Source organism: Moschus berezovskii, chromosome 16 (assembly GCF_049115385.1).
Source record: "Moschus berezovskii isolate FMDL1 chromosome 16, NW_MosBer_1.0, whole genome shotgun sequence".
In the NCBI taxonomy this organism is placed as follows: domain Eukaryota; kingdom Metazoa; phylum Chordata; class Mammalia; order Artiodactyla; family Moschidae; genus Moschus; species Moschus berezovskii.
The window spans coordinates 80103192-80116234 of NC_142475.1; the positions used below are offsets into that span (position 1 = coordinate 80103192).

The following is a 13043-nucleotide window of genomic DNA, read 5'->3' on the forward strand; positions in this document are numbered from 1 at the left end:
CGTACTTTATAAAAACAGCCCCAAAGTGTCTGAATGGTAGAAAAATTGCATTAGAATCAATTGTCTAGAATTTACCTGGAGACATTTTGTTGTCACTAATTCTATCATTATAAGTCTGTAGAACCTCTGGAATAGTACAAAGCAAGTCTTTCAGTTTTTAATCATTATATGTGGTATAGTCGCAAAGTCATGTCCGATTCTTTGCAACCCCATGAACTTCAGCCACCAAGCTCCTCTGTCCATGGGATTCTTCAGGCAAGAATACTGGAGTGGGTTGCCATTTCCTTCAAGGGGATCCTCCTGACCCAGGGATTGAACCTGGGTGTCCTGCACTAAAGGCTGATTCCTTACTGACTGAGCCACCAGGGAAGCCAATCGTTATATCAGTTCACTTTAACATTATTTTTTGGAAAGATTCCTAATATTTTTCAGAGGATCTATAGCTATACATCTATCTATCTGGCAACAACAAATCCGCACAGAGAGATGCAGTGTGTGTGTATATATGTATATACACACATGTATATATATGTACTCTAAAGCGCTTAAAAACTATATATGTTCATGATAATATGTTGGATTTAAAACCTTATGTAAAATTTAACTATCTTAAACAGTAATAACTTTCAGTAACAGCACTAAACACTAAAAATACTACAAACACAAAGGCAAAAGTGTAACTTAACAAACAGCATCTTTCTAAGCAGACAAAGTAAATACCGACTCGATAGTTTATTTGGGGAAATTCATCCAATAAACTAAACAAGCCATCTGTTCACACATATCCCAAGTGATTACAAAAAAAGGAATTTGTTAATAATCTCAAATTAAAAACAACCCCCCCCCACAATTTACCATTTTGTTTCACTATATTTTTCTCTCACTTTGGAAAAATTCAGTCTTCAATCATGCTAATTTGATTTTAGAGTAAAGGCAAATGAAGCGTAGAGCTCAAAGGTTTAATGAGCCTCCACAAATGCATAAAAAGTGTAAAGGCAAGTAACCATTAGAAGAGCAGTAACGTGTCAGCAATGAATTACTATTGGGCCACAGGGATGTTTGAATCCCTTCACTGACAGCGAAGTGATGAAGGAATGTGACTTAGAAGGAGGACACATCCCATCTGGGGGGACCAGTGAAGGCTGGTGAGGTGTCCATCACTGAGGAAGCCATCCTACCATGGCTGCGTGGTCCTGTGGCTGGGCAGAAAGACAGTCCTCCCTTCAGGTGTTTAGTGCATCATCAGCCACACCAGCGTATACTGATGTCTACCTCTGAGTGAACCTAGCATCCCTAACTGCTAAGACTGGCATCTTACGCTGAAAGATATTTGCAAGCAGTATCAGAAAATCTTCAGCTGAAACTCCTTCAGCATTATCTACCAAACATGAAGGAAAGCAGGAAATATTCTATCCGATATCAGGAATATTCACATTCAAAAAGTATATTCCAGCCCTCCTCTACGTATTCCAAATTATACACAAAAACATGCTCATATTAGTCAATTTGAAAAGGTACAGAAAAATACAAAGAAGAAAATGAAAACCACCGAAACTCCCATCTCTAAAAATAACCATTGTTACCATTTTGATATATTTCCTTCCAATCTACTCTTAAGCATATATACCTTTTAAATACAACAAAGTTCACACCATATACAGATTATCCTGCTTTTTTTCATCCAACTTGGTATCATCATGCTTTTCCATGTTGTTGAAAATAATTTACAATCATGAATTTTAAAGTCTACACAACCAATTATGTACAATAATATATTTAACAGATAATGTATTTCCAAAGTTCATGATTAAAAATATAATTTCTGCAACTCTTTTCTTTACACTTCTGAATCCAGGGCTCTTAAAACAATTATGTTAGGCATGAATGCTTCAGTTTTCAGGCATAATAAAAGAATTAACAGATGTAATGAGAGTTTAACAAATTTTTTGAAAATTAACACACAATTTTCGATTTTTAAAAAATTTGAAAAATTATAAGGGTAATGAAAAGGCTATTTCACATGAGTCTCTATATTTGAAGGTCATGTGTTTTCATAGGCTTTTCCAGTGTCTCCGTGTAGCTGACACAGGTGGCAGGAATACTCTCAACATTGAAGAAAATGCCTAAACTTTTGCCGTCTGTGTGGCTGCAGTGGTCTTGTCTTGGAAGTGAGAGATCCAGAAGGTTTTCATCTTCTTATAAAGGAGAAGATCCCCAGGAGTAGCTCAGGTGTTAAAGGGTCCGGGTCACACCTGCAGGGCCTCGGCGGGTGGCTGTTACATAGAGTTGCGAACAACTGTAATACTTTGCATAGTGTAGTTAACTGTTACAACACTACCCTCCAAACCGCAAAGCAAAGATGATCAGCTGAGAAACGCTCGTTTGTAAGCTAGGTTGTCTCCACAAGATAAACTGGAAAAATATTGCTGAAATAGTCCCAGACATGCCCAATTCATTCCCGTGTCATTTTGATATATCCCCATCACTGGGGGGCATTTGTATGTTTGGGGGCATATGAAATGGTCCAGGCTTGTCTTTTACTGTTTTACTGTTCCAGAATCTGTTTACTGATCCAGAATCAGCCATTTCTCCAAGGAGCTGTGATTCTTCTTATTGGAGTAGAGAGTGGTTATTTGTTCCTAAATGTACCTTGCTTCTGCTTCCTGGTCTATTCTCCCTAAACCATAATAATAACGGCATATGAGTTTTCAATTTCTCTTTGGAGACAGAATGCTCAGATCTGACTAATGATTAACTAGAAGAAACTGTGTCCCCACCTCTGCCCTCAAGTACAGGTTACATCAAAGGTTACAAGGTCCTTCCTGAGAGGACCATGTTTTATCCCTGTTGGTTGATGTGATAATTACGACATGCACTCTTTTCATCTGAAAAGGAAATATTCTTATCGGAAAAAACTAAAACTTACCCACAAGCAGACTGGTCTTCTCTTTTTACATTTGAAAGCACAGGTACAGGTTGAAAAAAGGATTTAAACCACCAGGTGGATTCTGCCACTTTGGGTAACCCTATCAGATAAAATTCACATTTGTTGTTCAGTCCCTCAGTGGTGTCAGACTCTTTGTGACCCCATGGACTGCAGCACGCCAGGCTTCCCTGTCCTTCACCCTTCTCCCAGAGTTCACTCTAACTCCAGTCCACGTGGGTGATGCCATCCGATCACCTCATCCTCTGTCACCCCCTTCTCTTCCTGCCGTCAATCTTTTCCAGCATCAGGGTCTTATCAAACACAATTGAGAGACGAAAACAAAGGGAAATAGAGAGGGTGATGCTGATAAGAAATAAACTACATACCTAGCTGGGCTTTGTCATCACCTATGAAGCTGACAGAATCAGGGCCAGTTAAAGAGGTGCCTGAAGAAACACTGGCCTCTGTAGGAAAGAAACAATAATAAACAACAAATAAATAATAAGCCAACACAGATTCTTACATATGAACTCTCAAGTAGCATGGTCTGAAATCATTTAATCCTGGATTTTGAACTGAAAAGTTGGTTATATTACCAGCCGATTAGAAGTCTCCCAGAATAATGCATATTACATTTTTATTAATAAAGTGTGTTCCTTTCCATGGTGAACAACTCTCACACAGATATTAAGTAGAATTTAAAATATATAATAAATGTTATCAAATTCAAAACCTTAAAAAGTACAAAATCAAGAATGAATATTATGTACTATATTAAATATATTACTTGTATACAAGTCATATATAATGTATTATATTTAGTTATCCTATAGAAGTTATCAAATTTAGAAATAAAAGAATCATTTTAAAAGAAAACTATCTAAATTGTCACATCATACTTGTATTTTAAACCTAAGTGTTCTAAAAGATAAGAATAGAAAAATAACTTTTAAGAATGTAATAACTCTAAGAACATGGGCATAGTTTAACTTTGGGTCGGGGAGAACAAATTAGATGTTTCCATCTCTCGTCTACAAATAACCCGTGAAATAAGACTTTTCTACTGGCTGGTATGACTTCAAGAAATGATAGCTTGGTTCTTTGCTTGTTTCATTTTATGAAATTTCTGAATTTTCTTTGAGAAGCTACACTTTTCCATTTAGCTATAAATTTTCACAGATGGAGAGATAAATAAAAATAAAACTGGCCAGGTAGAAGCTGACCTATTAACCACAGGAGAAAATGGAAATGAGAGAATCTCTGAAACACACTTGTGCTACTTTTCTTTTCTCAGAAATGAATATTTTATTTATGTAAAATTATCAGATTTTATTGCATAGTGTATCCTTTAGTGTATTCTATTAAAGGCAAGGCACATGAAAGTAAAACCCACGGGAATGAGTTACCATTTCCTCCTCCAGGGGATCTTCCTAACCCAGGGATGAAACCCTCGAATCCTGCATTGACAAGAGTATTCTTTGCCTTTAGCACCACTAGGGAAGCGCCCACCCTCCCCCAAACCCCGCCAAAATTGTGAAATATAATCTTATCTTTACTTATTTATGTGTTAATGGTTTCATGGCTATAACAAAACATAGTTAAAGCAAAGTGATGAGGTTTGACAGTTTTTACTGATTCGGGGAGTCTCTGATAAGGTCTATTCCTATTTTCTTCACTGTCACAAAGAATTGTCACTATTCTCCCTTTAGTTCTGACAGGACATGATACGTAGGTTAATTATACCCCACACAAACATCACCTGAGATCATATTCTCTAGGGCCACCCTCTAGAGTTGTTACGACTCACTTCGATAATACTGATTTCTGGCCAGAAGACAACCAGCGGAAGGCACGGATGCCATTGTCCCCTGAGCAGGAGCCAGTGAGTTGGTGACCGGCAGGCTGCAAAACGGGTGATGAGAGGCTAAAGTTAATCATATTGGGTTCCTGTTCCTTTTCCCATGAGTATATTTTGTAAAGCAACATAACTTACCATGTAATAAATATCCCATAAAGAATTAAAGAGTTCACACGAAATTGTAATCAAATTCATTGCCATAAACAAAAAATGCAATTCATTAGGTGAAAACACAAGAAAAAATATATATGCAGGTATAAACATGCCCACAGCTGGCTCCAGAAGTGTAAACACAGCCCTGACCATCACTCACCTGCCTGCTTTCTTCAGCCTGCTCTTCTAATGAATGTGGGTCTACAGCTTCTTCAGAAAAGGCAGACTTGGGAAGGGCTGATTGATGGTGATCAGGACAGACCTGCCATGGAGCAGGGGTTTGAGCTGTCTGGGAGCACAGCACCCCTCGGTCTGGAAGGCAGAAACCTGAGCTGGGAGCGGACGCAGGTGGGCACTGGGCCAGCACAGGCGGAGCCAGAGGCACCCTGCCTGCCTGTGTGCCCTTGACTGGGTCAGTCGGCTGGGGGGGGCTGTGGGCCAGGCAGGTCTTGTCCCGGACGTGGTGTTGTCCTGGCCCTCTGGACAGTCCTGGTTCAGGACTGCTGGCTTGACAGGGAGAGAGGTAATAGCCACTCTGGGGACAGAGACACAAACTTGGGGTCAGTCACACACTTGGGGACAGCAGCATGCTGGGCTCTGAGGGGGACACCATGGACAGGCTGCAGGCCAGCAGGGGGACTGGATGTCATCACAGCCACTGGGATGCAGCGCAGAGTCACAGAGTCTTGGAGGACAGGAAAGAGGTCGGGGGAGCGTGGGAGCCTTCCCGAGGAGGGCCGTTCACTGGACAGCAGGTTAGAGATGCCAGCAAGAACAATCCAAGACACATGGAAATCATGGGTACTGAGGAATCAGGAACTTGATAGCCTTCTAGCAACACTGTTGGTTGAAACAAAAGCTGCATTTTGTTCTGCTTTTAGCAATGGTCCTTACTTGAACTGTTTTGCCATTTCCTAGACTCAGTTTGCCAAGAGGTCCAGCCATGGATCCCTGGATACTGGGAGGAATATGCTGTCAATTGATGATTCAGTTCATTTGGTGGCTGTTGGTTTCACTGGCTTAAAGCAATTTTGGCAACGTATACAGAATTGCTCATCAGCTATGTTCAAATTTACTCAAAATAGTTGTCTTAGTTTGCCATCGTGGCTCTTTTTAAAAACCCACTCTACCTGGTTATGATTCCTTTCTGTTGCCAGTATTATTCATTTCTGCCTTTTCTCCTTTTGTCTTGATTCATTTTCTAGTGGTTTCTCTATTAAATCAGTTCTTCCAAAGAACTACCTCTCTTTTTTTAGGTTTTATATTTTATTTCCTGTCTTCTTTTATTCTTCTTCCTTTTATTTCCTTTAAGGTTATTCTTGCTATCTATTTCAAAATATTTTTCACTGCCATTATGACATTTCTTGAATATTTGAATTATTTAGTGATGCTTTTCGAGACATATACTTTCTCTAGTAGCTTAGAGGGTAAAGCGTCTGCCTGCAATGCAGGAAACCCTGGTTCAGACCCTGGGTCGGGAAGATTCCCTGGAGAAGGAAATGGCAACCCACTCCGTACTCTTGCCTATAAAATCCCATGGACGTAGAAGGCTTGTAGGTTACAGTCCATGGTATCACAGAATCAGACACGACTGAGTGACTTCACTTTCACTTTCTAGACATATATATTTTCTCAATTATCTTTTAATTGATGATTCCTAAATACCCTATGTTGTCAAGAGAGTCTTTTCCTTTTTATTCATTCTTTCAAATAATTTTGTAAGTGGCTTTCTTTGTATTAATAATAGAAATATTCTTCAATTGCACAGTCATGATTTTGTATCTATTTCATTGTGTTACTTAATTAGGTTAAACAAATGATTTATGTACTTACTGATGTCTTACCATCTGCTTTCCCAGTTTGTAGTGCGATCACATCAGTTGAGTCTGTCCATCTTGGCCTCACGTGTTTTGCAGCCATGTGGGCAAGTGTGTACAGAATCCTGATGTCATAGCTTTTTGGTGGATCTTGGATTTTATTTTCCTTTATCAGCACTAAGGGTTTAACTTCTGCCCTAGATTCTCACTGGACCAATGCTAATTTTGTGGCACCTGCTTTTTTATATGCAATCAGAAATTAACTCCTTTCATCTCTTTTCTGCTATCTGTTCTGTTTCCTCTTAAAAATAACTTATCAGCTCCCTTTAGCTACATTATATTTTCCTCGTTTTACAGATGCACTTTCTGTCCCAGTTGTTGAACTGTTGGCTGAGTTGCTTAGCACCAGATTTCTTCACAAATTTTGGGATGTGGATTTGCAGGTTCCTTCTGAGTGGTAGGTAACTTTCATTGCTCTGTCTAGCTGTGCACCACCCCTGGCCACTACACCACACCTCTCTCCTGTCTGGTGGGATCAAGGTTTGACCCATGGTTTTAGTTTTTCAAAGATTCAAAAGTGAGTCTCTCAAAGACAGGGGGTTCAGTTCTGTTCAGCCACTCAGTCGTGTCTGACTCTTTGCAACCCCATGGACTGCAGCACGCAAGGCTTCCCTGTCTATCACCAATTCCCGGAGCTTGTTCAAACTCATGTCCATTGAGTTCGTGATGCCATCCAACCATCTCATCCTCTGTCGTCCCCTTCTCCTGCCTTCAATATTTCCTAGCATCAGGGTCTTTTCCAATGAGTGAGTTCTTCGCATCAGGTAGCCAAAGTATTGGAGTTTCAGCTTTGACATCAGTCCTTTCAATAAATATTCAGAACTGATTTCCTTTAGGATGGTTTGGTTTCTCCTTGCAGTCCAAGGAATTCTCAAGAGTCTTCTCCAGCACCACAGTTCAAAAGCATCAGTTCTTCAGTGCTAAGTTTTCTTCATAGTCCAATTCTCACATCCATACATGACTACTGGAAAAACCATAGTTTTGACTAGACAGACCTTTGTTGGAAAAGTAATGTCTCTGATTTTTAATATGCTGTCTAGGTTGGTCATAGTTTTTCTTCCAAGGAGCAAACATCTTTTAATCTCATGGCTATAGTCACCATCTGCTGTGATTTTGGAGCCCAAGAAATAAAGTCTTTCACTGTTTCCATTGTTCCCCCATCTATTTGCCATGAAGTGATGGGACTGAATGCCATGATCTTAATTTTTGAAGTTTGAGTTTTAAGCCAGCTTTTTCACTCTCCTCTTTCACTTTCATTAAAAGGCTCTTCAGTTCCTCTTCACTTTCTGCCATAAGTCTGGTATCATCTGCATATCTGAGGTTATTGATATTTCTCCTGGTAATCTTGATTCCAGCTTGTGCTTCATCCAGCCCAGCATTTTGCATGGTGTACTCTGCATATAAGCTAAATAAACAGGATGACAATATACAGCCTCGACATACTCCTTTCCCAATTTGGAACCAGCCTGCTGTTTCATGTCCAGTTCTAACTATTGCTTTCTGACCTACATACAGATTTCTCAGGAGGCAGGTAAGGTAGTCTGGTATTCCCATCTCTTGAAGAATTTTCCACAGCTTGTTGTGATCCACACAGTCAAAGGCTTTAGCATAGTCAATGAAGCAGAAGTAGATGTTTTTCTGGAATTCTCTTGCTTTTACTATGATCCAACGGAAGTTGGCATTTTGATCTCTGGTTCCTCTGCCTTTTCTAAATCCAGCTTCAACATCTAGAAGTTCTTGGTTCACATACTGTTGAAGTCTTGCTTGGAGAATTTTGGGCATTACTTTGCTAGCATGTGAGATGGGTAACATATATTTTTGCTTTAGCAACACCCAGTACAAAACCCAACACATCCCATAGTTCCTGTCTGAAAATCTGACAAAACCAATGTAGTCTTCCTCCTGTGTGTGGTAATAAGGGTTATATCCTCGGCTAATGATTAAAATGTTATAATAGGGCTCAGATTTCCACACCGTAACCATGACATGAGGCAGGCTAATTTCTCCCCGATTGTTCTCTGACCCATGTCATTTTCCACTATCTCACTATTAAAATTAGATCCATCCACATTTCACTGAGTCTTTTGTCCTAAAATTAAGTTATACAAACATTTCTCTTTGATTATAACACACACTTCAGACTTAATGGACATCTCATTAAAGGACGAGAAAGGCATATTTAAGAAAGACTAAGTACTAGTCACAGTCCACCATAGTCTCTCTGAGGGGTGACCAGTTATTACATGTGAGACACTATTACTCTTTCTGGGTTTATTGATGATGGATGAAGTAGGAGACAGATATCCGATCATTGTTTTGTAGAGCATGGGAATTCATGGCAGAAAGATGGTTGTGTTTATAGATAATTCATTACCACCCTGTGCTGTTAGACCACTGACCAGGTGAGATCAGAGTGTGGGTGACTTCACTGCCTCTGCCTCATTCCAGCTCCAGTCTGACGTGCCTATGCGTGCACACAGCACCTTGGGGGTCTTAAACATGCAGTGACATTGGAATCAATGAAGATACCCCATTAAACAGAAACACGCTGCTGTTGTCCACTCAGTCTTGTCCGACTTTCTGAGACCTCGTGGACTGTAGCCCGCCAGGCTCCCCTCTCCACAGGATTTCCCAGGCAAGAATACTGGAGTGGGTTGCCATTTCTTCCTCCAGGGGATCTTCCCAACCCAGGGATCGAACCTGCATCTCCTGTATTGGCAGGAGGATTCTTTACCACTGAGCCACCAGGGAAGCCCCAAAACATACACAAGGCCTCTAGAATAATAAAAGCTTCAAATGAACACTGTTCAGTTCAGTTCAGTCACTCAGTCGTGTCTGACTCCTTGCGACCCCATGGACTGCAGCACGCCAGGCCTCCCTGTCCATCACCAAATCCCAGAGTTTACCCAAACTCATGCCCATTGAGTCCGTGATGCCATCCAACCATCTGTGGCAGGTGCTTTATAGCCAAATCACCCCTCACCTTCCTCCTGTGAGCTTTCCTAGGAAAAGAAACCTGCCTGAGTCACCAAGGGTGAACTTACAGTTCTCAGTGTCAGATTCAAGTGGTGCCAGGGGACAGCTGTGGACCTCGGACAGGAAGGGTCCCACCTTGCTCACACAGCTCAGGATTCTGTCCCTGAGGCTGACTGTTGGTCCCCCTGACTTGTAGCTGCTAGAGGTGATAAATCCTTCACCCGCAGACTCTTACCATCCACCTACACTGGTTAATAGTCTCTCTCCTTTCACAGATTTTTTCCAATGTGTGGATGCCATCCCTCTACATCCAGCTCATCCCGATATCCAGTGATAGCTGTTTCTCTGACCATCACACCCTGAACAGCCACGGATGCTGGACCAGCCCCTGCCACAGTGCCCCCCACCCCTCCACACCCAAATCATCACTGGTAGAGGCTGTAATAGCCACCCTGGTCTGCTGGGGCTTCTGTAACAAAGCACCAGAGATGAGGTGGCTTAAACCATAGAAATTTATGTTTTCTTTTCTCCCGGTTCTGGGTGCAGCGTTGGGTTCTTCTAAGGCCCCTCTCTTTGGTTTGTAGACTGTTCTGTGTCTTCACAGGCTTGTCTTCTGTGTGTCTGTGTCCTAGTCTCCCCTCTTAATGGGCATCAGTCATATTGGACCAATGTCCCATCCTAACAATGACATTTGAACTTAGTCACCTCTTTAAAGACCTTATCTCCAAATATAGTCACATCCTGAGGTCCTGGGGGCTAGGACTTCAACATGTGCCTCAGCTTGGAACGGCCTGCTGGAGTTTCCCACAGGCTGTGGCACTTAACCCATCACCAGCCACGGGGGCTACACAGCTGCCAACCAGGTGAAAGGTGCTCTAACTCTGAAACCCCAGCCCCAGGGCACCCTGTCCTTGGCCAGGTTCCCTGGAGAGCAGAAACTGAGACGCATATGGCGACAGCTGTGGGGCAGAAAGAAGCCTTGGGCATTACCTGTTCAATCCCTCAATCTCATCAACACATCACGAGATCACTCAGACAGCTTGCCAGGTAAAGCAAGATTTCAAACACAAAGTGTATGCTAAGCACAAAAGCTTTCATTTCAGACATGAATTGATTGAATGTCCTGAATTATATCCATTTTGATGTATCTTTATCCATAAATCTGGGCACTGCTATCTCTGGAACATAATATACATAGTTTCTGACAAAAAATTTCATATGCTATGGTCATGTTTTCACTGATCCTTTGACTAAGCTTACAAGAAATTGTTTCTTATTTAGAATTAAAACCAGAGAAGCCATGAACTTTAGAGGCAGAAACGTGAGATTCATTTTCAATCGACTCATAGTAATTATCAAAGAGCACAAATCAACCCAACATGTTGAAAACATTAGATTGTGCATTCTTCCCTTGAAATAAATATTTTAAGTCTGAGATTTACACATAAAATGAAAGAATAGTTTTCACAGTGATACTTATTTTACTGTACTTTTCACTCCTTGTGCCTGATTGAGAGTTTTTAAATGTGGCATTTTTCACTTCCTATCTGCTTTTTTTTTCTCCTATGAAAAAATAACTCTGCCCAACTTTCAGATGAAGTATCAACTTTTATCGGATGACCCAAAACACAAGCAGATTTTGAACTTCAGCCCAGGGAAGGAAAACTATGAATTTCATCACCAGAGAGGAAGGGGAGGAAAAAAGGACTTCTGGCAGAACTTTCCCAAGCTGTTGCCAGGAGCCATAGAAAGCTCACTTGTATTGCAAACCCATTATAACCTGATAAAATAGTTTTACGTATTCAAGGTAATTTATGAATGGTTAACTATGGAAAGGCAGAAGCAGTTAAGGTTACTGAGTCACAGGGTGTTTTTCTTAAGTGTTAGATTCTAGTGGTGTCAGATCTACATGTGTATAAATGCAGGCCCTCAATCACAAAAACATGCCTAGATGTGGAATTTTAGCTGCTTGTGTAGTAAGTGTTTATAAAACTAGTTTTACCTGAAATCCAGAGAAAATACTGGTGAAATATTTGCTGAAAATTTACTTGCTTCAATCAGTGGCACAACCTTCTGTGTATATATTGATAATGCAAAGATAGATGTATCTATATATAAAGATAAAATAAAGATTTATCCCAAAGCCAAAATCTAGGACCCTTTCATGAATCCAGGCTCATTTCAGATTAGGGTGGACTTTTACAGGTGTTCTGATGTTTCGTAATTCTTCACCAAGGCTGCATCACCTTCCCCAAATCATCCCTTAGAACCACCCTACCTTCCTAATGTTTAGTCGCTTTAGTTGTGTCCAACTCTTCGGTTGTGACCCGATGAACTGTAGCCTCCAGGGTCCTCTATCCATGGAATTCCCCAGGCAAGAATATTGGAGTGGGTTGCCATGCCCTCCTCCAGGGGATCTTGCCAACCCAGGGATCAAACCCATGTAAGCCAAGGCAAATTTCCTTGTATTGACTTCCCATGATGGAAAGTTTCCACTTGTACCTACTGGGAAAGAAAGTCAATGAAATTCAGAACCCAGTCCATTTAGGTCTGGATTTTGCCTAAAAGTGCTGGGTAAGCAAGATGGCATGCATCTCCCTATATCTTTATTTCTTTTTGTGAGAACAGGACTATTAAAGTTTAAATATACTTCAAAGTATTGCACCTAAGGATCTTTAAGTTGGTGTATGCTCTGAAAAACATCACACAGATGCCCCTTATTAGCAATTCAATCCAATTAGTGTTCTCCTTTTACTTTAAAATTAATCTCCAATTGTACATTAGATATCTGTGAAAAATCATGAACTAGTATAGCCTCTTTCAGCAAATCTCTGGGGGAATATGTCTACTGAGGTTGGGCTACAGAGTAAATAATCATATTAGAGGCCAAGGGCTCCCTTCAGTGAACTCTGTAGAACTAACTTCCCTTGATCATTAAAAACAGTCCTCCTTTGTAGCAATTTTACATCCTTAGTGAATGTAGCCCTTTTATGAAGCATCTCCACTGAAATATCTTTGATTTGATATTTCACTGAGAATTGAACAGAATTAGGACATGTTTTCTGCAGGGCTTATGCTATCAATACACCCAATGACTGCAATTTCACTGATTTCATTTTATTAAATATAATCAGAAACGAGTTTAGAGTAAACAAAACAGAAGCCACTGTTTCATGGCTAGTGGGAATACTCTGAGTTTGTTTTAACTTTTAATTAATTAAGATTTCCACACAAGGGATAAAGTGTTTATGAT

At 40.6% G+C, this 13043-nt stretch overlaps 1 protein-coding gene and 1 long non-coding RNA gene across 3 annotated transcripts; one reads left to right on the plus strand and one right to left on the minus strand.

The window, feature by feature from the left end:
* Positions 1-713: 713 nt before the first annotated feature.
* On the minus strand, positions 714-5267 carry PPDPFL (pancreatic progenitor cell differentiation and proliferation factor like). 2 transcript variants are annotated; one of them, XM_088844473.1, is made up of 5 exons: positions 5098-5267; positions 4734-4828; positions 3313-3390; positions 2927-3026; positions 714-2677 (listed from the first exon to the last, which is right to left on the minus strand). In XM_088844473.1, the coding sequence occupies exons 2-5, from the start codon at positions 4786-4788 to the stop codon at positions 2611-2613; spliced, it is 300 nt and encodes a 99-aa protein (XP_088700599.1). In that variant the 5' UTR covers positions 4789-4828; positions 5098-5267; the 3' UTR covers positions 714-2610. The 2 variants fall into 2 exon arrangements, with proteins under 2 accessions (XP_088700599.1, XP_088700598.1); XM_088844472.1 differs by having other exon boundaries at positions 714-2273; positions 5098-5257.
* A 173-nt stretch (positions 5268-5440) lies between these two features.
* Positions 5441-12054, plus strand: LOC129560331 (uncharacterized). Its single transcript, XR_008686745.2, has 3 exons — positions 5441-5692; positions 7112-7211; positions 10066-12054. It is a non-coding gene; the product is annotated as an uncharacterized LOC129560331 (long non-coding RNA).
* The last annotated feature ends 989 nt before the right edge of the window (positions 12055-13043 follow it).

Bases quoted from the DNA above. Each gene is read 5' to 3' on its own strand.
- PPDPFL (XM_088844472.1), bottom strand. From the start codon at position 4,788: ATGGCATCCGTGCCTTCCGCTGGTTGTCTTCTGGCCAGAAATCAGTAT. The intron at 3,027-3,312 runs GTATGTAGTTTA...TTTATCTGATAG, and splicing joins TGATGACAAAGCCCAGCTAG to GGTTACCCAAAGTGGCAGAA. The intron at 2,274-2,926 runs GTAAGTTTTAGT...TCTATGTAACAG, and splicing joins GAAGACCAGTCTGCTTGTGG to CCACCCGCCGAGGCCCTGCA.